Genomic DNA, 22,143 nt, shown 5'->3' on the forward strand with positions numbered 1-22,143 from the left:
CACCAGCCAATTTGGATCCAGCAGCTTGGCAAGACTTTGCCAGCCTCGGCTCCCTGCACAGCCAGGCACCGCAGCACTGCCAGAGGGAACAGCCCTGGGAGCATCGCTTGGGCACAGAGCAAGGGGCTGGAGTGACGAGGAAGAGGAGCTGATGACCTGCATGGTGCCACACACTGGGGCACCCAGCAGCACTTCAAGAACCAGCGCTTGCCCTGTTTCACCGACACGTGTTGGCAGGAACAGCTCTGCACCACGGACACCCCCCACCCTTCCAGCTCCCCCAAGGCTTCCTGTCAGCTCCCTACAGGGAGCAGCAGGGGTGTCCCCCAACCCGAGGAAGCTGGGAAGCCACCAGCACACAGCACGGCTAAAGCAAGGTGCAGTGCAGAGGGGCTGCCTGCAGGCCTCCCACAGCCTCCTCCACCCCTGCACACCTATTGCAGAGCTGCATCCCCATAGAATATGACCCTCAGTGCCCGCAAGCAACAGAAGAACACCATGATGCTCAATGCCACGGGCAGGCTGGGCTCTCACACCATCACAGCAATGCCTGCCAGAGCCAGCAGGACCAAGACACCCAGCTCTGGCAAAGAAGGCCAGAAAAGTTTGGCTGTACCAGCCTGGGACACCAGCCCAGACACTTTCTGACTCATTTACTCAAATAATATTCTTATTATACACAGACTGCTCATGACACAATGGCACCATTTTTTAGCAACCTGCTTTGTCCCAGTCTCCTGCAGGGACAGGGTGCGGTATCTGCCAGTGGGAGCAGGAGCAGCACTGTCCGCTCCCCATGGACCCCTCATTTTATCTCAAGCTCTGAGGTGAGATATACTGGCAGGGCCGCAGGAGTCTGCAGTGACAACAGAGCTGCAGGACACATGGATCTTGTGGCAGGGTCGCAGGTTTTTAGTGCGAAGGAGGCAGGTGTCCCCGGTGCCCAGGCACAGCCGGAGCCCATGTTCACAGGGACACAGCATGGACACTGGAGCCCAGCTCTGGGGTTGCTCATTACCCACCAATCACCCATCAAGGGATTCTGCTAAAGAAGCATGGTCTTACCCATCTGCCTGAAGGAGTTACTCTCAGTTTGCTTCCAAAGGGAGCTGATCTCAGATTTAAGAGCCTGAGATAGAAGATGCTACAGAGCACAGCCAAAACCCTGAACAAATCCAGACCCTGTTTCCCCCTGGCTGCTCCAAGCCATAGGAATTTGCACTTTCTCAGAGCCAGGCGGAAGCCGTGCCCGCACGCTCCGGGGGTCCCCTCCATCCCCTGTGCGAGCGGCTCTTCCCGCGGAGCTGCACAAGCCCTCATTGTGCCGGCGCCCGGCCGAGGGGCGGCAGCGCAGGAGCTAAGACAAGGTGTCTCCAAGTGGAGGATGTGAACATGAACCTCCCAGCCAGCTTCCTTCTCCCCCTCCACTCCCTTCAGCTTCTTTAAAGAAAATAAACACGATCAGAACCTTCCATTCACTGTCCCCATCCAGCACACGGGACGCACAAAGGGACATTGCTGTTGCACCAACAGAGGGTCCCCTGAGCGGCTGAGCACAAAGGCTGCCTGTGTCCTGCCAGCAGCCAGAATGTCAGAAGGATTATTATTATTATTTTGGGAGGGGGTCTGGGGGTGATTCGGGCCTCAATAAGGTCTCAGTTCAGCTACTTCCAGTGCCCCGCACGCCGCATCAGAGCTCCCATTTAGCAGAGGTGAGCTGCAATTCCCACCCAGCCCATTAAGCGGATTTACAGTTCCACGAAACGAAACGAAGCTGGTAGCAGCCAGCACGATAACGGCCCCGGGCTCAGCCCGAGCCCTGTGGGACCGCCAGCAACCACACACATCCGACACCCGCGGACACAAGCACCAGGGAGCTGTCTCACAGGAGGTAACAGCCCCGCTGCGTCTTCCCTGGGTGGGGTGGCTCCATCTCCACACACGCAGCCAGGAAGATTTCCAGACAGACGGACGGACGAACAGTGCTTCCCACCCCCTCGGCTCCCAAACCCTCACTGCACAGCTCCACTGTTTGCTAAGGCCAGTTTCCACTCAGATGGTTCCATGCAACCAAATCTGTACCCACCATCACCCCTCCAGAGCAGCTGGGACTGCTGCTTATGCAGACAGAAGATAAGCAGATCCTCTGGGCTACCCACAAAGCACCAACCTACTTGTCCCCTCATCAGTCCACAGAAGAATCACATCCCAGAGCCAGAACCATACCCTGAAATCACCCTGGCACAGGGCAGAAAAGGCAGGGCAGCAAATACATCAGTGGGAGCACCGAGCCAAGCCAGCTTGCCCGGAGTCTCAGGGTCCCCCATGCTAACCAGAGCTCAGAGCTGGGGGTGGGCAGTACCCATCTCCCTGGTGCTCCTTCCTTAACCACTGTGCATACCTGCAGTCAAAGGAATGACTCCGTGCTGTGGCTACAGGACCCCCAGGAAGAAGCAGGGGGAAAGCTGGACTTCCACAGCCATCCCTAAAGCAAGAAGGAGCCCGGAGTGTAGGGGAAGGGATAATGTTTACTGTCCTGGGTAAAATTAAAGTCTCCCCAGGCAGTGGGAAGCTTTGCTCATGCTGCTGGTCCAGCCTTGGCCACAAACAGCTCAGAGACAACTGTGTCCCACTGCTTTCATCTGCCAGGTATAACCTGGAGAACCTCAGAATTCTGCTTCGTTTCTCTGAACCATCACAGGCCTGGAAGAGAAGACAGGACGGGAGGAGAAGGCCTGGTCAGAGACCCACTGGCTCTGACCAGGCACAGCTGGCTGTCTACAGAAACAGCCCTGGGAGGTTACAGCAGGACCAGAGCTAGTGGACCCTGCTAACGTGCTGGCTTGGGCACAGACACCAGCCTCCCATCCAAAGAGACGGCTAGGGCACAGGGACAGTGCTGGTGGCCATGGTCCCATCAGCTATGCAGGACGTTCAGGACATGACACCCAAAAGGTGATGCAGGGTAGGCACAGCCCAACCCTCACTGTGACTTCCTGGCTTGGATGACCAGTTCCAGGAGACCATGGCTCAGCCACTACAGAGCCAGCTCCCTGAACAGCCACATCAGCAGGTCTGAGCCTCTGCCTTTACGGCTCCTTGCTAACAGTCTTTGCTGCTGGGGCACGCAGCAGAGCTCCCTTGACATCACATCCACGACAGGGGGAAAAGCTGCGCTTTCCAGGCATTTGGGGGTCACTGTTGGCTTCCTGGAGGGTCCTATGAGGCCCAGCTCCAGCAGCTCTGCCTGAGGCACAGCAGGAGGCAAGGAAAAGGCTGTGCAGGCTCTGTAAAGCCCTAGCACATGTTGCCACTCCAGGAACAGGAGCCTCTCAGTGGAGCTCGCAACCTGAGTGGCGAGCAATAGAAGCGCGCACTTTCATTTGGGAGATGCAGCCTGGCTCAGCCACGCACTGCTAGGCACATGGCAGGACCAGCAGAAACCAGCAAGACCCAGCACCAGCCTCCACACAGACTGTGGTACAAGGCCAGCCCCACGGGAGGAGCAGGCGAGGCGCTCCTGGAGCCTAGGAACAAAGAGGAGCCCCTGCAGCAGGGAGGGCTCGGGGACCAGGGGAGAGGGCTCTGCCATTATGGGCTGGCTGTTTCACTGGAGCCTGGGGGCAGCCCAGCTCCGTGGAAGGCTCCCGCTCGGTATCTGTGATTGAGCCCATTCTTGCCCACCTCTCCCCAGCAATCCCCTCTGAAAGCAGGAGGGTGCTGCCTGCCAGAGGCGAGGTCCTGGAGGCGCTGCCAAGGCCCTGGGAAGCACTGCAAGCCCAAAGGCTGGACCCTCCAGGGGCAGGGCTCCTGTTCAACAGCTCAGGCTGCTACCTCCAGCAGCTCTCCCAGTCTGCCTGGGAGCTCAGCCCTGACCATGCTCATCACTGAGCTCTTTTTCCAGGCTCCAAGCCTCAGAGCTGAGACTCTTCCACCTGAAGTGAGGCGTGCTTGGCAAGAGGGCCAACAGAAGGAAAGAACAGAGGGAGCTCCAGCGTCTTCCTGGCAGGCAGGAGCCCTGCATGCGCTGCCACAGACGTCACCAGCAGCGAGAACACCACCCCTGCCTAAAAGCAGAGCAACCAGAACAATTCTTCTGGACCAAGTAGAACAACTACAGGGACACAAACCAAAGGCTGCAGCTATATTCACAGTAACTTACAGAAAACCTCCTCAGTGCCATTACAAACTCATCTAAACCAGAAAGCATGTCTGCTGCCCTGCAGAAGCCCTGGGGACTGCATACTCCTGAGTGTGCAGGAGGGGAAAGAACTGCTGAGAGAATGGCCAGGCCCCCACCAGCAGCACCGTCCACATGCATTTCACTGCCTTCCCCAGGCAGAGGGTTGTGGACTGTGTAAGAACATTAAATGTCCAAAAATTCCTAAATGCCCTTTGCACACCCTTGTGTGACCTGGCCACTTCCCTAGCCTGACAGCTGAGAAACCCTCCCAAGGAAGGGGTCTCCAAAGGATGCAGGCTTAGTTGGGACCTATGAGGGACCAGCAGCAGCCTCTGGCCCACTGAGAGCTGCAGCAAAGGCCAAGCATCAAGTCTGCGGAGGAGAGGAGGGAGCAGGCTCCAGGCTAGATAAGACAGGCAGAGAAGAGCACATGGCTCACCATAGCAGTGCCAGCTACCCCCAGCCCGCAGCAGCACCTTCCCGGCAGGGCAGGCTCTGCAGCTTTAAGAATCCTCCCTCCCGGCTCTCGGTGTCAAGGAAAAAATCTGACACGTTTTTTCTGGTGGATGTTAACAGACAAGCTACAACAGCCAGTTGCCTTTTCCATTCATTTTCCACACGGCCCCCTGGGAGGCCTGCTAATGAAAGAGCCGATTGTGCCCCTGCAGAGGAGCAGGCAGGTAGCGGGGGAGCAGCAGCAGCCCTGGGAGCCCCTCATGGCATTTGCACACCTCAGGAAGAAAAACCTGCAGGGGGAGGGTGCTCTGGGGCAGAGACCCCCACTGCAGACCACCTGACAGCAGCAGCCGAAGCAGCTACCTGGGGGGGACATTTAAGACATCACTGGCTTTAGGAGGTGAAGGCAGTGGCAGCAGCAGCACAGCTCCCCATGGGGCCCTCACTGCCCCAGCAAGACAAGGTGACACCCAGGGGCACAGCAGCCTGTCCACACAGGGGACACCCTCACAGCTCCACAGTGCCAGGGGAAGCAGCTCATCCCAGCCCCTGGCACCGGGGAGAGTCTGAACCAGCCCCAAATCCCCCCAGGGCACAAGAGGCCCCTCTCCCCACTCAATACCAGGTTTGTGTCTCGCAAGCAGCAGAGCTGTGCTTGGAAAAGACAGAGTGAGCCTTTTCCAGCCCTGCAGAGCCACTTGCACAGCCCAAGCCCTGAATGGCCGCCTTTATGCTGTAGCTGCTGTCACGAGCTACACTCTGGAGACCACAAATGGCAGCAAATACCTGTGGGGTTTGTGTTTCCGTGGAGGCTGCAGCACCCTGGCTAAGGGAGGAGGTACGGCTTCCATCACACTCCAGCCCAACGGGGCGCACAGTGGTGCCTTGTTCCCACCCGGGACAGGGGCTGCACAGGAGCCACTGCAGCCACCACCCTCCCTCCACACACACCTCTGGGCAGGCGAGGGGCAGGACCCCCGGCAGGGCAGAGGCCTGGGCCCCCATGGCGTCCGGCTCATACATACGTTTGCCACCGTTCTTCAGCAGGTTGCTGAGGCTGACAGAGGCCATGCCCAGGAGCTCATTCCTCAGGGTATGGCAGCTCCACACCTTCAGGTCCAAGTGGCTCTGAGCCGTGACGTTCCTGTAGAGACCAAAGAACGGGGTCATCACTGTGGTCTCAACCCCACTCCATGCTCGGGGAGGGGGTAGTGCCAGGCCAAATCCAGGGAGCAGAGGGAGGCAGGCAAAGGCATAGAGCAATAGGAAACGTCACCCACAACTGCCCTCCCAGCCTGGCTGCCCTTTGCAGCATCCTTATCTAGGGGCAACAATCTCTGACACCCAAGTGGACCCAGCCGATAGCACAGACAGGGGATACACAGAGGGTTACAGGGAACACAGGGCCAGTCCTAGCATCAGCCCCACACCAGAGGCTCATGAGGACTTACAGGATGAGGATCTCGTTCCACAGCACCTCAGAGCTCCCAGTCTGCTTCCCAGTCTTCTTGGTCTCACTGGGCAGCCCGTCGCCTGTCACCTCCACATAGCAGGTCATCCGTGACGGGCGGCTGTGCACCTTGGGCCTCAGGGACACCACTGGGTAGGAGGGCAGACAGCATCAGGAAGCCATATGGGAAAGAGACCCTGTCACCTGCCCCACACACTCCTCCCTGTCTCTGCCAGATTAGGGTGCCACGACTCATTGCACTCAAACTGCTTTTGGAAGAAGGGGGAGCAGGAAGCGATCCTCCTGATGGCAGCAATGGTCTGATCCGGGTGCTCCCATCACCAGCCCCTGCACCCAGCTACACCCACAGCTCAGCCCCACACCCGAAGGCTGCAGGAGTATCACAGGCCCCACAGACACTGCCCTACCCCCGGGCTTGGGAGCAAGGTGGGGGGACAAGGGGACCCTGCGGAGCCGCTGGGTAGAGGCACCCAGCGGGGCAGGTTCAGCTGCCCGCAGTGTCCGCCGTGGGGCTGAGCTGGGGCCGCAGCTCCGGGAGTCGGGAGCCACCTCGCGGCCATCGGAGCCCTGGCAGGGCCATGGAACCACGTCCCAGCGGCAGCCGAGGGCTCACCCGGGCGCCCATGGGGCACAAGGCAGCGCCGCCATCCCCATGCCCGGCTCCCCCCCCCGGAGATCTCCCACACACCCAGACCAGAAGCATCCAAATCCAGGCTCCCCACCACGGGGCTCGGCCCCACGGCGTTGGGGCAGCAGGACCTACCTTTCACAGAGAGCTGGTACTTCTCACAGGGTGGCCCAGCCCTGGCACCGCTGGAGCTTGCAGCAGCCATAGCATCACTCCCACCTGGAAGCAGAGAGAGAAGAGAGCCTTCAGCACCAGTCCCACTGTGCGCAGGAAGCCGGAGCTTCGCTGGGGTCCCCTCTGAGCCCAAATGTAGCCACGATATCATTGCAAGTGACCCACTTGGTGGGGAGACTTGGCAATGGACAGGCACATGCCTGGTGAGCACAGGTTCCCTCTCACTGCTGCTAAATCAGCCCTTCACCAGGGGCAACAGCAATGCCCCAAACCCCTCCTCAACCACACTGCCATGGCCTGAGGAGATCCGAAGCTGGGCAGTGCCAGCCCTCTGGACACTCATTTTGGTGGCTGCAACTCACCCCGACCCAAAGGTCGCTGCTGATCACAGCCAGCATGAGGAGCTCCAAAAACACTGCCTGACCCCCTGCTCTGTGCTGCTGAGCAGCGACACCGGCTCCGGAGCAGCCTGCATGGCCACCACGCAGGGTGTCTGCAGTGCAGTGACACCAGCAGAACAGAGGAAGGTACAGTCACAGCATGGGGAAGCAGCCACATCCTCATGGGCAGCCCGGGTCTCTCACTGGCAGCAAAGTCGCACAGGAAAATCAGGCCCACCTACTGTAACACAGCATGGAGGGGACGGGACCGCAGCTGCCCTCAACACAAGGCAGGATCACACTGCAGAGCAGCCTGCAAGCCCAGACCTCCACTTCCTTGCTCTCCGGAGCTACATCACACCCACCACAGGCACAACGCTTCCCCCTGCCCCTTCGGCTGCAGCTCCCCCCAGGAGTCACTCACCAGGACAGGGAGCGGGCAGGAAGGACGCAGGCTGCAGCACCCGGCAGATCACGGGGCTCGGCCGAAACACTGACCAGAGCAGGAGGATGAGGTCACGTATCACACAGAAGCACGAGGTGCTCGGTCTGGGAGCACAGAGGCAGCTATTGACTCACCCCCTCCTCCTGAGCCTGCGGGCAGCACCGCTCCTCTCTGCACTACCCAGGCTGAGGAGCTAGAGAGGATGTGCCTACGGTGGGTATCAGGGTCACGGAGCAGAGGGTCCCTGTCTGCACAAGGCCCCAACACAGTGGGGAAGATGGGGGCATTTGCTGTCCACCCCTGGGCAGGAGCAAAGAGGATCCTCAATCCTGTTGTCAGGGGCAGTGACAAGGCCGAATCTGAGTCTCCCCCACAGCCACCAAAGCCAAGGTCATTGCTCCTACCCAGCCTGAGCTGGAGCACCTGCCAACCTGACAGTGGGAGAAAAACACAGAAAGGAGATAAGAGCATCTCCAACATTCCAGTCTCTACCAGCTCCCTCCTTGTGGAGGAGTCTCACTCTCATCCCTGCTCTCTCCCCACCTCATTAGACTTAACCAAGCTTTATCCCAAAGCCAGGATCCTTACTTAAACCCCTCTCACAAACCAGGGGCTCCACTCTTCAGCCTCCCTCCATGCCAGCCCCTCACCGCCTCAGCACAGTAAACCTGCACAGCACCCCATGCTCAGCCTAGAGCCAGCCAGTGCCTGGAACAATCCCTGCCTCTGCCTGGAAAACCTCACCTGGTGCCACAACAGCCCCTGTCTCAGGGCAGGAGGTGGCAGAGTGCTCACTAGCACACGCTGACCCCACCTGCTCACCAGTGGGGAGAGCCCACACAGGACTGACTGCACTTGCTCTTACTACGGTTACTTCCATTCCAATTATCCCAGCCCGCAGATCACCCCAACCTTCCCTTAGGTTATTGTTGTTCTTGAGTTTGTTCTGACTCCCCAGCTTCACACCACCACTTACTTCATTAACACCATTAAGAAGACCCACAGAACACAGCCAGGCGCAAGTGCCCCTCCTGCACCAGGCTCTGAGGAGGCCTCAGGGCTGACCAACAGCAAACTTGTCCTCGGGGGCCCTTCTCACACCACCATTAGTGACCTGCACCTCAGGTAGTGTGCAAAGGGCCAAGGCCCCGCAGCAGGGACCACTGTGACAGCCCTGCCAACCAGCCTGAACATCCCATGGTATGCGAGACCCCAGGACCCAGCCACCGGTTTCCTCACCGCACCCTCCCACATAGGATGCCATCAGAGCCCCGTCCCCTTCGCGCTGGGTCTACCCTTTTCCCTTTTAAACCCTGGCTCTTCCTAGTTTTTCTTTCCCTGATTCTGCACCCTTCCTCTGCCGCTCGCTGCGATGTCCCTGGTCACGTCAAACCCCCCTCAACCTGCAGAGGACCCGTCTGTGCTCAGCGATGCCCAGGCACAGCTTTCCCCCCTCCCACCCACCCTGCTCCCTGCTCCCACCCCTCCCGAGCCGCCCCGTGCCCCCACGCTTCCCTCCTGCGAACACCAGGGCCGCCCCTCCCCAGCTTCCCCTGCCTGGGGTCACGCACCGGTGCCCGGCCTCGCCTCCCGGGGCAGCGCGCAGCGGGACGGGCAGCGACGGCCGCGGCCGCCGGAGAGGGCGGCAAGGGGCAGAGCGCTCCGGCCAAAGCCAAGCTCCGCTGCGAGGGACAGGCGGCGGCGGGGGGGGGGGAACCCTTCCTACGGGGCGCGCCGCCCCGGGCAGGGCCTCAGCTCGCCAAGCCGGTACCGGAGCACAGCCCGCAGCGGAGCGGCTCCAGGGGCGACACACCGGGCCCTGGCCACGGGGCGGGAGCGCCGGAGCGGGGCCGACCCATACAGGAAAAGAAGCGAATCCCGTCCCGTCCGGTCCTATCCCGTCGCTGTCCCGGTAGCGGTCGCAGTCCCGGTCCCCCCGTCCCCCGGTGGTCCCGGTCCCGGTTCCGGTTCCGGTTCCGGTCCCGGTCCCGGTCCCCTCCCGCAGCCCGAGTTACCAACGACCGCTCCACTCCCGCTTCCGACTCCAGCGTCCACCGTCATATGACACCAACCGGTCACCTGACCGCACCGCCCGGAAGCGGTCACGCGGGCGGTGGACGCTGCCGTTTTCCGGCGTGCCCAGCGCCGGACTACAGCTCCCGGCGTGCAGCGCGGCGGGGGTGGCGGGGGACATGTGACTCGCGGGCATGGCGCGCGTGGCGCACGTCGTGGCCGACACCGGCGCGTTCCTGAGCGCGGCCCCGCTGCAGGTACCGGGGGTCGGGGGAGGGGGGGGGGTGGTACCGGGGGCACGGGGGGCGCCGGGCGCGGCCCCGCGCTGACGCCGCCGCCCGCAGGACCTGGCGCAGCGCCTGTACACGGTGCCCGCGGTGCTGGCCGAGATCCGGGACCGGCCCGCGCGCCGCCGCCTGGCCGCGCTGCCTTGCGAGCTGCACGTGCGCCGCCCGCCGCCCGACCTCCTGCGCCTCGGTGAGTGCCGGCGGAGCCCCGCGGCCCGGCCCCGCCGCTCCCTCCCTTCCTCTCCCTTCCCTTCCCTTTTTCTCCCCTTTCTCTCCTCCCTTTCCCTTCCCCTTTTCCCTTCCCTTTTCCGTTTTCCCTCTCTTTCCCCTCCCTTCTCTTTCCCTTCCCCTTTCGTTTCCTTCCCCCTTTTTCTTCCCTTCCCCTTCCGCTTCCCTCCTGCAGTGACCGAATTCTCCAAGAAGACCGGGGACTACCCCAGCCTCTCGGCCGCTGACCTGCAGGTCCTCGCCCTCACCTGCCAGCTGCAGGCCGAGACCGCCGGCCCCGGCTGCCTCCACTGGAAGCCCCAGGACAAGGTGGGTCCATGCCCCCCCCTCCGCAGGGATGTGACCCCATCCCTGGAGCGCTCCCCCAAGCCCCTGCTCCCCCCCCCCCAGGTGCAGCTCAGCTCCACCCCGCGGCACCCCGAGGCCCCCATTCACCTCGCTGGCTTCCACCTGCCCTCCAAGGTAAGGGACGGGGCTGCAGTGCTCCCAGGGAAGGTGCTGGGGATGGGGTGCAGTCCTGCAGAGCCCCCGAGCAGCAGCGGGCAAGCGATCCCCTTGTCGTGTGTCCTCCACAGCACAAGCACCCTAGGAAGGGGCAGCATCAGCCAAGCCCTGAGGGGAGCACAGCCCCATCTGAGAGTAACGAGTTCGGCTCCTTCCTGTACTGGAGAGTGCCCCTGCCCAGCATCGAGGAGGAGCTGCAGGAGCTGCTGGTGAGACCCACGGCCTCCTCTCCGTGCCACCCTGGTGTCTGGCTGTCTTTTCCCACTTCCTCCACTGCATGTGCCATCACTGACTGGCATCGTCTTCCACTACAGAGCGCTCAAGCCATCTCTGTTAGCCCTGAGACCACTGAGGAGCATCGGAGGTCTGAGCATGAGGCCAGTGCTGATGAAGAGGAAGATGAGGAGAGCGATGACGAGGGCTGGATAACACCCAGCAACCTCAAGCAGGTCCAGCAGGACACGGGGCACTGTGATACTGCTCCTGATGGCATCCAGGTCGGCTGCGTCACCACGGACTTTGCCATGCAGGTGGGTGCCAGTGCTGTCTTGCACGGGGCAGCTCCAGCTTCAGGCATGTGTGGGGCTGGTGGATTCTCAAACTACTCAAAACCTCTGGGCTGGTTAAACCAGTGCACGGAGGTAGAGGAGCACGTGGACAGGCTGAGCACAGCTTTGTGACAGCCTCTTTTACCATAAAACCAGCCCCTTCTCTCTGTGGCAGAGGCCCCTGTACAAAGCCCGTTGGTGTCGCTCCCATTGTTCTCTGTCTTGCTTGGGCTGGTAGATCCCAGTGAAGGCTCCCAGCAGACCCAGCTCACAGCATCCTGGTCTCTCCCTCCTTACTGCAGAATGTGCTGCTGCAGATGGGCCTCCACGTGTTGGCAGTGAATGGCATGCTGATCCGCCAGGCCAGGAGCTACATCCTGCGCTGCCATGGCTGCTTCAGGTGAGCGTGGGTGTGCAGAGCGGCTCTGCCTTTGCATAGTGCTTAGAATTATAGACTGATCTAATGGTTTATGTTCGAAAGGACCTTAAAGCTCCTCCAGCTCCAACCCCTGCCAGGGCAGGGACCCCTTCCACTGGAGCAGCTTGCTCCAAGCCCCTGTGTCCAACCTGGCCTCGAGCACTGCCAGGGATGGGGCAGCCACAGCTTCTCTGGGCACCCTGTGCCAGCGCCTCAGCACCCTCACAGGGAAGAGCTTCTGCCTTAGATCCAACCTGAGCTCTTTAAGTTTAAACCCATCACCCCTTGTCCTATCATTATAGGTTACCTGGATGATCTCATATTCTGTGGCCTGGGGAGCACTAAACCCCCAGGCCCCTGTCTTGCAGGACCACTTCGGACATGACTAAGGTTTTCTGTCCCCACTGTGGTAACAAGACCCTGAAGAAGGTTGCAGTGAGTGTCAGGGACGATGGAAGCCTCCACATGCACTTCTCCCGCAACCCCAAGGTGCTGAACCCCCGAGGGCTCAGGGTGAGTGCCTGTACCTCACATGCTGGGTGCTGGGACAAGAGCCTGTCCTGTGGCTGGAGGGCACCATCGGCTCACAGGAATCAAAGTGAAGCCGTGATTGTCCTCCAGATGTTAGACTCAACCCCATGGCTTTTGAGCTTCATTTGTGCAGCTCATCCCTAGCGGCCTGTGGCCACCTTTGAGTGGTGGCAAGCTGCCCCTAAAGCAAGCTTAAAACTGCCTCTCCCTTGCAGTACCCGCTGCCAGCGCCACGAGGGGGGAAGCACGCCAACAACCCTCACCTGGTGGCCGACCAGCCCTTCCCGCAGCAGCGCCTGTCCCGCAAGGCCCGGCAGAAAACCGACGTCTTCGACCCCGACTACATCGCCGGGGCCTCGCCCTTTGCCGAGAACGACGTCTACAGCCGCGCGGCCAACCTGCAGATCCGGGACGCGGCGCTGGGCGCGGGCAGGCGGCGCCTGAACCCCAACGCCGTCACCAAGAAGTTTGTGAAGAGGCGGTGAACGTTCGGAGGGGTCCCGGCAGCCGCTGCTGCGAGGGAGGGATGAGCCCCTGCGTGTTGCTGCTGATGGCTTTAGGAAGGGGCAGCTGCCCTGGTGAGGGGCTGGGCCTTTACTTCCATGCTTCTCTGATGCCTAAAGAGCAGCCATGACCAGGGGATGACAGTTGTTGGGGAAGCTCCAGCCTGGATAGCCTGGCAGGGAGGTATTCGCTTCTTTGCTCGATCCTCTGGACCCCCCAATCCATGGCTGTGTTGCTAATAAACACCAAATCCTACAGCACCATGGTTCAGTTTTGTGTCTGTGTCTGCCTGGGCTGGGGTGAGAGGCTGGCATGCGCCTTTCTGTGGGCCTTGACAGGAAGAGGAGACTGGGAGGGTTTCTCAGGGTGTTTTCTTTTGTCCCCTGGCACTAACAAGGCCAGTGGGTAGCGAGTGCCTGCAGCAGCGTCAGCAGCTCCAGAACGGCAGATGCCAGGGGGTTGCATTTGCCCCATTGTGGCACAGCCACATCTGACCCTGGCAGTGGGTGCAGGTCTGAAGGGGGAGGTGGTGGGGCAGTGGTACAGGCTGGGGAAAGCCTTTTGGATAAATCTGCTTACATCTTTGGCAATGAAATGTTCTGCCCAGCTCTGGGGTAACTGCAGCTGCTTCTTACCCCTGTTGTAGTTATTTACATGACCAATACTGGCTGCTGGACCCCAGTCCCAATGGAGGTGACTGTTCCTGCAGGGGGGCACAGCTGGAAGGGGACACACACTGAGCCTCAGCAACTCGGTGGTGTTTCTAGCATGTGAGCATAAACACACCGTGGGTGCAGACGAAGGGTGTAACTCCCATCACCTTGGCCTAGGACTTCTGGTATCACTTCCACCAGGTGGAGCAGCTCTGGACCACCCCAGGGAGCCCTCTGCATCGCACCCAGGTCCCTCTCACAGGTGGAATTCTGCTTTGGATTGACTGAAAGGAATCAATTCCCTGGAACACTCTGTCATCTGCAGGCTGGGATTGCAGCAACGCAGCCCGAAGGTTACTTTGGACTCAATGCCACAAAGTGAAGAAACACAGGTGTGACATGGTGCCTTTTCTCATGCAGCAGCTCCAGTGGGACACTTGGCTGGCACAGGCTCTTGTCATCCCAGTACTTCCTGACCCAGCTCCACTAGTTCCCAGGCAGGTCCATTCTATACTGAGGAACAGCATTTTCTCCCAGCAGAGAGGAGATGCTCTTGTAAAAAACCACAAGAAGACTTTACACTGCAAAATGAAAACTTTCATTGTTTTATTCTTGACTGCAGCTGTTTACAGAAATATAGTTGCGAGTATACAAATGTCCCAATAGAAGCAAAATATTTTTGTTTTTTAATATTCAACAAGTTATCACAGGATAGCTAAAAACATAGATGCAAATAAAATATCCCCTCATAGAACAAACTGAAACCACTGGGTATCAGTGCTTGGAAAACCCCCAACTACGAAAGCCATATACACAGAAATGCACAAAGGAGTATCTGGTGCTACTTTCACATTGCAGGACAGTGGAAGAGGCAGCTCAGCAGTTGACCAGTGCCCCAGGAACACATGGCAGAAAGGTGGGTAAAGCCACTCCAAGATGCAGCTAGTGACAGAGGTAGAAAGCTCTGCTCTCAAGGTTTGTTGGAGCTTACTCCTTAATAAGGAGCTCAAACATAAGTATTTCAAATCGCATCCACAATAAAAAGGCTTCAGGAATACTGTGGTCTAAGCAGGACACAGGAATGTGTGCCCAGTTCTGCAACACCCTGAGGCACTGCTCTCAATCCTTCCAAAAGCGAGCTTCCCCGAGCCCTGTTACCCCAACCTCGGCAGAGCCGCGCTCCTGAACAAGAAACACTCAGGTCAGATTGTCCCCAGCTTCAGGGACCACAGTGAAGTCATGGACATCTACATAGGGCCCTTGGCTCATCTGAGTCCTGGAGCAAACACACACAACTGGAGTATATCACAGTGGGCTGCTGCTGAGCAGTGGAAGTTTGGAGTCAAACAAGCAGAGTGTTGGTGAGTATCCCACAGCAAGCAAGGCAATCCTGGGATTCCTCACCCCCAGTACACTTAGATATTGTGAGGCAATCTGATGAACTGTAACAGCAAAAATTACAGATCTCTGAAACAGCAAAAATGAGACCTGCAAAATGACGGCTCAAAGGAGGAAATCAGGGCATTCCCTTTCGGTTTGGCAGAGGTGCTTGGATAGAGCCTCTACCAGACAACAACATCCATTAATCAACCTCATGTCAAACTGCACCTGATTTGTCATCCTGGTCCTGGTGGATAAAACACACACCAGTGACACAACAATCTGGATTTCTTCGAGCAAGTTCAGCTCCTCACAGAATCTAAGTCAGAGATCAGTGCACAGGGTCCCTCATGCCCAGAAACCAAGGAGAGCTCTCAACAGCATCCAAGTATTTTTCTAGATATGGACTGCTGCAGTAAAAAGACTAAAGAAAATAAAGATGCCTGCCTTTATGACAAGAAAGCAGTGACCAGATTAAGCTTCACCTTCTCAATCCAAACAACATCCAGCTGAGCTGCAGCCAGGTCCTTTGCTATGCAACAACTGTAACCCACCAGGAGAGAACTGCTGGTGTCAGCCCAGCTCCTCCAGAGCAACACGGCTATCCCCATTCCCTACCTGCATGAGCTGTGGGAGACTGGTAATAGGAAAAGATCCCCAAGTCAGGAGTCACCCACGGAAAGCTGGCAGGGGAGCACACAGAAGCAGACAGCCCGTGCCACTGCCACATCCCTAGAGCCCATCCAGCAGCAGCTCCCCCAGGGCTGCCAGTTCGACTGCTTTGCTTCGCCACCCCACAGCTGAAATTATGAATAAAAACATACAAAAGTACAAAAGTGAACAGCTCCTTCTAACCCGCGGCTATCAGTGAGGTTCACAAGCAGGGCACTACCAACAGCACCACACATACAGTACTCAAAGGTGTTCAGACAACTAGTAACGAGTTACAGAATCATAGAATAGTTAGGGTTGGAAAGGACCTTAAGATCATCAAGTTCCAACCCCCCTGCCATGGGCAGGGACACTTCACACTAAACCATGCCACCCAAGGCTCTGTCCACCCTGGCCAATGCTGGGATGGAGCATTCACAGCTTCCCTAGGCAACCCATTCCAGTGCCTCAGCACCCTCACAGTAAAGAATTTCCTCCTTATACCCAATCTAAACTTCCCCTGTTTAAGTTTTAACCCGTCACCCCTTGTCCTGTCACTACAGTTCCTAATGAAGAGTCCCTCCCCAGCATCCCTATAGGCCCCCTTCAGGTACTGGAAGGCTGCTATGAGGTCTCCACGCAGCCTTCTCTTCTCCAGGCTGAACAGCCCCAACTTCCTCAGCCTGTCTTCATACGGGAGGTGCTCCAGCCCCTGATCATCCTCGTGGCCTCCTCTGGACTTGTTCCAGCAGTTCCATGTCCTTTTTATGCTGAGGACACCAGAACTGCACACAATGCTCCAGGTGAGGTCTCACAAGAGCAGAGCAGAGGGGCAGGATCACCTCCTTTGACCTGCTGGTCACACCCCTTTTGATGCAGCCCAGGATACGGTTGGTTTCTGGGCTGCGAGCACACACTGCAGCCGGCTCATGTTCATTTTCTCATCGACCAGCACCCCCAAGTCCTTCTCTGCAGGGCTGCTCTGAATCTCTTCTCTGCCCGACCTGTGGCTGTGCCTGGGATTGCTCCGACCCAGGTGTAGGACCTTGCACTTGGCATGGTTAAACTTTATGAGGCTGGCATCAGCCCACCTCACAAGCATGTCAAGGTCCCTCTGGATGGCATCCCTTCCCTCCAGCGTATCAACCAGACCACACAGCTTGGTGTCATGGGCAAACTTGCTGAGTTACTACAAAACCCTCAGTAAATGACCTCATACTAAGGAATAGTGTTTCAGGCTTATGAAAATGTAAATATAACAGTTTCCTACGCACGTGTCTACTAATTATTTATATATAATAGATAGGATTACTCTATATACATATATATATAATCCTAGAATATACAGGCATTGCCTATTTACACACTTATATAGACTGTAAGAAAGAAAAAGCTGCTCCCTCCTGTGTGACCCCTCAGAGCCTCAAACTCCATTAGAAAATTTTACAAGTACACTTCTACTAGAGTTTATCTGCTGCTGCAATATTTCTCTGTATTTAAACAGCATTTACCCCGTTTCAACAGCTCACAGTCTACCTCAAAAGACTGCTCCAAATTAAAACAATCCCATCAAACAAAGTATCTCAGTGTTTTCCTTTTAGCTGCTAAAAGACTGGAGCTGCCCCCAGTCCTCCAGAGCACAACAGACACCTATTCCTTGAAAATAAGCACTGCACTGATGAAAAGTCACCAGTGATCAATAGTTCTTCTCACCTTCCACCCACAACTCACAGCTCAGAGCACATAAAGCAATTCATTCTCCTTGCTCTTGCCTCTGTCCCTGTCTGTAATCCATCATACTCCTTTCCTCGAATTACTCTGAAAAAGCAGCCCCACTTTGCCATAGAGAGGCACTGTAGATAGTCAAACACTGACAGGCAAACTCTTTTCTGACTTGACGAACGTACCCGTAGAGGAAACCATGTGCAGCTTTTTTAGTCCAGTAACGACTTTCAGATTTTGCTTTTTAATAAATCATCTTTCCTGGTACTCAAATAATGATTTAAACTACCTTTTAAGACAAATGCAAGCTTCTAACTTGATTAGTACTCTTTCTGAAGACTCTGGAAAGGTAACAGAAAATACGTTCAGACAAGTTTTCTATTTAGAAACTACATTCTAAACAAAAATCACAATAGAAGCTTAAAAAGTAAATAAATACAAATAAATCAACTTATCTAAATTAGGGGAATGTCCACTGATAACAGCTGCCCAGACTCTTCAGTTTTTCCAGTTAAAAAATCTGCCAAAGTGACAAATGAACTGCTCATGCTTTATTCTACCTTAGAACTATGTAGGAAGTAACCACCCTATCAGGAATTAAAAGTAATTATAATGAAATGATTGGTGATTAAACATCTACTTTGAAACAGCAAGCCTGAAATAATTTCTGGAACTACTTTTATGTTAAAATAATAAAGCATTTGGCTTGAATAACTGCTGAAAAATCAGACAGTGAGGAGGCAATTAATAACAAGAAGTAGACTTGCTAATTAAGTACAAAGAACCAATAACTTCCTGCCAGAGGAGATGCTTAGCTGGTAACTGTGTATTATGTGCTATTCATATGATTCTCATAGATATAGATATATATATATATGTACACCCAGCGTATAAGCAGCCGAAAGAACGCATGCAGCTGTCACAACTGGAAGCAGGCAGGTTAAATCTCCCCAAAATCTCCTGTGAAAAAAAATGGGTGTTGTGTGAACCCAACACCCCACAGATGCTGTGCAGAGTGGACCACATGTGCATAAAGAGGCACATGCTCAAGGGTAAAGCCAACTACAAACACAGAGGTTTAGACTTTATGGTTCTTTCAGAAGTGACCTTAAGGCAGCCGAAAAAAACAGGTCACTTAAAACCCATTCCAGCAATGCAGCTCTACAGTTTTCTACTTTCACCTAGTAGTGTCTTCTACACTTTATTGCTGCCCTGTGGATCTGACAGTAACTTCCCCTTTACAGTAAAGTCACTGGGAACTCTGAATTTACAGAAACCAGTATCTCACTATCTTCTTTCTCACCCAAAATGGACTAGACATGATGCCACCACCTCATCTCTGCAGGCAACGCTCCATCTACTCACAGATCCCAGGCAATGCAGTGAGCATGCAAAGGACTAAATACAGAGATGGGATTAAAATAAAAGAAAAAAAATCAGAGTAAGCTCCAATTATCAATACTAAATGCTTAAATGCCAAAAGTAAATGTTCAGGATTGATAAAATAACAGATGTGGCTCACACTGTTCTTGGGTCTTTCTGCCATGAAATCCTGCAGCCCGCCTTTAAGCTCTTTAGTGGCTTATCAAACCTCTCTTTATCTTCTGTAACAGCTCTCTGCAAGCACTGATCAACCACTGAGCAATCTCTTATTCAGAAGACAAATACTTTTTGTATCCAAATCACATGTTCCAAGTGTTGTACATTTAAACACTGACCTAAAATGAACACGATAAGTTTAACACAAGAAAAGGTGTTATCCAGAAGTGAAAAACCTGATAGCACAGCCCTTTTTTATTATGTATTTTACATTTTTTTTCTCATCTCTTCATGAGCGACCCAAAACATGCACACAATTCAGACATACCCTTCCCCTGGAGCTGTACCAGTCTTGGTATGAAGTTCTCTTTTGGACACCCAGTTTGTTAAATGGAGAATTGGTCCCTGGTGACTTGGCACTGACCAACCACACCACTTCCACGTAAGGATACACCCCTTTGGAACAACAGAACAAACTGAAGCAGCACACAAGTGAATTTATCATTCCTGTTACTTCTGCGTACGAAGGCCCTGGACGACACCTAGCAGCTTGTCCTGGGACTGCAATCCTGCAAAAGCCGCTAGTTCGTTTTCAAATAACTGGCTATTGACTTCCATGAGCATCTGGAAGTTGCTTCGGTCCATAATTCTGCCTTCTACATAGCCTCAAATAGCATTTAAATTGCTGCTTTCATGTCATGAACCGTAATGAGATTGTTAATATCTTGTCTTAGCAGGATATAAGAAATAAATCACAAAGAAAAAGTATGGTTCAGGGTTAAAGCAGCTGTGGACACTAGGAAGCAGGGAATTGTATTTATCATGATTAAAATTTTAAACATTTTAGCGTAATCATAAATTAAGAGTTAAAACACAGAGGCACTAAAAATATTAAATAGACAGTGATAGTGGATAAAAGCTGAATGGCTCATCCTGAATGAAACCCTGTTACTTTATATACGCCTAAATGCCTACAGGTTTCCTTGCTAGATTGTATTGCTGAGTGACAGACACATCAAAACATACAGGGAAGCTTCTCATAGCCAGTTGGAACAATAAAATGCCTGATGGAATGGCGAGAGATGAACAAGTTATTTATGTTGCAAAAAGTACTTAAATACTCAATAAAGACATAACAAACCCCACCCCACCCCACTGTTATCAGACGCCACGTTGTGGTAGAACATCAGACAAACTCACAAATTTACCACAAAAATGTGTGGCAAAAAGAATATTTTATATATATGTATATATATAAATTTTTATATTTATGCCAATGTACTCACTCAGTACAAATAGCAAAATAGTATACCATTTCCTAAATACAAAATATAGCTTTCCAAAAAAATGAAACACACATTAGATATAAACCATCCAAAACTTGAACGATTGAAAACTGTATTCAAAATTAAATGACCCAGAGCAGGTCTCTTTCTGAAAAGTTCCCTTCATATCGGCAAGAAGCCTTACTACTGAAAACGTAATTCAATGCCTCTCAATGAGAGAGAGAAAGAGAGAGACAGAAAGTGAACGGTAGGACAGACTGACAAACGAGAAAATCCATTAAACAAACAAAAAACTCTACATGGCTCAACTAAGCACACGAGTTAAGGGAAAAAACACACAGTAAACAGACTAGAGGAACTTAAAAAACCATTTACAGACTAGTCTTTGTTATTTAAAATAACAAAAATGTAAAATGACATGATACCAACTACACTCTACCAAGGCATAATCGCCATACATGACAGCTGTCTGGCTCTAAAGGCAGCAACAGCTTTCTACGTGCAGAAGAAGAAACAAAGATCTGAATGAGGCTGTAGTGAAAAGTCACAAAACTGTTCAGATAGTTGGAGCACCCAAAAAATGCACATGCCTCACAATGCAACTGCATGGTCTGGAGTGGGTTGTTCTTACATTCTGTAACATCTGTCAATGCTTTCTTTTTCTTTTTAAATTGAAACACGACAATCTAGAAACTAGACCTGGGGGACTGTTGGTAGGTGGGAAAAAAAAAATCACTTCAAAACTGCAGTGAGCTCAATACGCTACAAAGATGCAATAGCGCAGGATGAAGTGAAATTTTCCAGAATGCTTAAAAATCATGTGATTTGTCCCCTACTTGGAGTAAAGTGAAGATTCACATCAATAACAGCTGGAAAAGCCCTGGTTAAGGGGGGTTCCTGCATTTAGAAGGTGGTGGAGAAATTCCTCTTTCCTTAATACTTGATTATTTGTCAAAGCTTTCACTGACTAAGCAATTTAATGCCATGGATTCCTAAAAGCTGCTTCTGGTATTTAAAATGAGTAGGATATTTATGTCTGTTTTTTAAACACAATATGAAACTTGGGAAGAGAGAAGGAAAACCATTAAAAGAATGGAAGGGAGAAGACTGGTTTGAGAATGGTTAATGCAGCTTTACAGAGTTCTAACCCATCCAGTCAGAGACACAGAGTTCTTTCCTCAGCCAGGCAGAAAGCTCTTTACAAGGTATTTTAGAGGATAAGATTTTAAGAGCAAAACTGAAAGTTCCTCTTCATTCCTTCATTTTGTTAGAGCCACCAAACCCTTGCTCCATGTACAAGTTACACGTAAGAGACATGGAGAACAGTTAATCACATCTACAGATGGGAAGCACTCACCTCTGGCTATCTACAGAAGCGAACAATTTCTCCACTTGATGATTACAGTTACCAGTATTTGTCATTGCTGCCTACTGCAATTAGCAAATTGCAGTATTAGCTCTCCCACACAACTCTAAAACACGATCCCTTCACTGACTGACAGCTATGAGTCGTGGCTCATGGCACACGCATTTGACGTTTCTGCTTCAGAAGCTTTTCTAATCAAAAGAGGAGATGTAAAGAAGGAAGAAGAGGAAACAATAGTAAACGTGGTGACATGTATTACCTTCTACCAGCAATAATAGCTGATCAGATATGCTTTAAATTCAAAGAGCACCCCACTGTTAATGAGGTTTAGGAATCTGGTAACAGTACAATCCCATGCCCTAGTAAAACAAAGCATAGCTTTTCAGTATTATTGGCACTACAAATCCCAAATACTATGGTCATAGCCTTAGGTGCTAGATGCTGCAATTGGCCATGTGTGTGCTCTTTAAAAAGGAGGGCTACTCTTTGATAAAAGCAATCGGTTCCACACAACCTAATCCAGAGCTGGAAGGTCTGAGAGGATCTGCGAAATCATCACTTTTTTCTTCACAGAATTTCTGCAGGAAAAAACAAGCAAGCAAAACAGTTAAAAAATAACAAAAGCCATACCCTTAATTCAGTTTAGCTCCTTCATATTGGAAGTGTTTCTCACCAGCAGACATGTAACTAACACAATGCAGCACTCTTGCACAGAGTAGCATTACTTGCCTTCCGCAGTTCGTAACTTCATATACAAAACAGTTCAGATTAGAAAA

General features: G+C 53.6%; 3 protein-coding genes across 6 annotated transcripts in view; 1 reads left to right on the plus strand and 2 right to left on the minus strand.

Moving 5' to 3' along the window:
* WWP2 (WW domain containing E3 ubiquitin protein ligase 2) overlaps window positions 1-9,838 on the minus strand; it is a 42,302-nt gene extending 32,464 nt beyond the window's left edge. The window contains exons 1-4 of one of the 2 annotated variants that reach the window (XM_065661244.1): window positions 9,753-9,838; window positions 6,874-6,957; window positions 6,091-6,238; window positions 5,665-5,783 (exon numbers count right to left, since the gene is read on the minus strand). In XM_065661244.1, the coding sequence (XP_065517316.1) occupies window positions 5,665-5,783; window positions 6,091-6,238; window positions 6,874-6,957; window positions 9,753-9,798 (397 nt within the window). In that variant the 5' untranslated portion in view covers window positions 9,799-9,838. The remainder of the gene's footprint in view (window positions 1-5,664; window positions 5,784-6,090; window positions 6,239-6,873; window positions 6,958-9,752) is intronic. The other variant, XM_065661245.1, reaches the window with a different exon arrangement.
* An 83-nt stretch (window positions 9,839-9,921) lies between these two features.
* Window positions 9,922-13,030, plus strand: NOB1 (NIN1 (RPN12) binding protein 1 homolog). Its single transcript, XM_065661247.1, has 9 exons — window positions 9,922-10,007; window positions 10,095-10,227; window positions 10,441-10,574; window positions 10,656-10,727; window positions 10,841-10,978; window positions 11,084-11,299; window positions 11,620-11,717; window positions 12,104-12,248; window positions 12,482-13,030. The coding sequence occupies exons 1-9, from the start codon at window positions 9,945-9,947 to the stop codon at window positions 12,749-12,751; spliced, it is 1,269 nt and encodes a 422-aa protein (XP_065517319.1). The 5' UTR covers window positions 9,922-9,944; the 3' UTR covers window positions 12,752-13,030.
* Window positions 13,031-13,998: 968 nt separating this feature from the next.
* Window positions 13,999-22,143, minus strand: part of NFAT5 (nuclear factor of activated T cells 5) — a 71,311-nt gene continuing 63,166 nt past the window's right edge. For all 3 annotated transcript variants that reach the window (XM_065662019.1, XM_065662018.1, XM_065662021.1), the window contains exon 14: window positions 13,999-21,945. The gene's annotated coding sequence lies outside the window, so the exon portion shown is untranslated. The remainder of the gene's footprint in view (window positions 21,946-22,143) is intronic.

This window comes from Lathamus discolor, chromosome Z, assembly GCF_037157495.1.
Source record: "Lathamus discolor isolate bLatDis1 chromosome Z, bLatDis1.hap1, whole genome shotgun sequence".
Classification (NCBI taxonomy): Eukaryota; Metazoa; Chordata; class Aves; order Psittaciformes; family Psittacidae; genus Lathamus; species Lathamus discolor.

Excerpts from the sequence above, each read along its gene's own strand:
- NOB1 (XM_065661247.1), top strand. The coding sequence starts at position 9,945 with ATGGCGCGCGTGGCGCACGTCGTGGCCGACACCGGCGCGTTCCTGAGC. Across the intron at positions 10,228-10,440 it reads GCCCGACCTCCTGCGCCTCG|TGACCGAATTCTCCAAGAAG; the intron begins GTGAGTGCCGGC and ends TCCCTCCTGCAG. Across the intron at positions 11,718-12,103 it reads CGCTGCCATGGCTGCTTCAG|GACCACTTCGGACATGACTA; the intron begins GTGAGCGTGGGT and ends CCTGTCTTGCAG.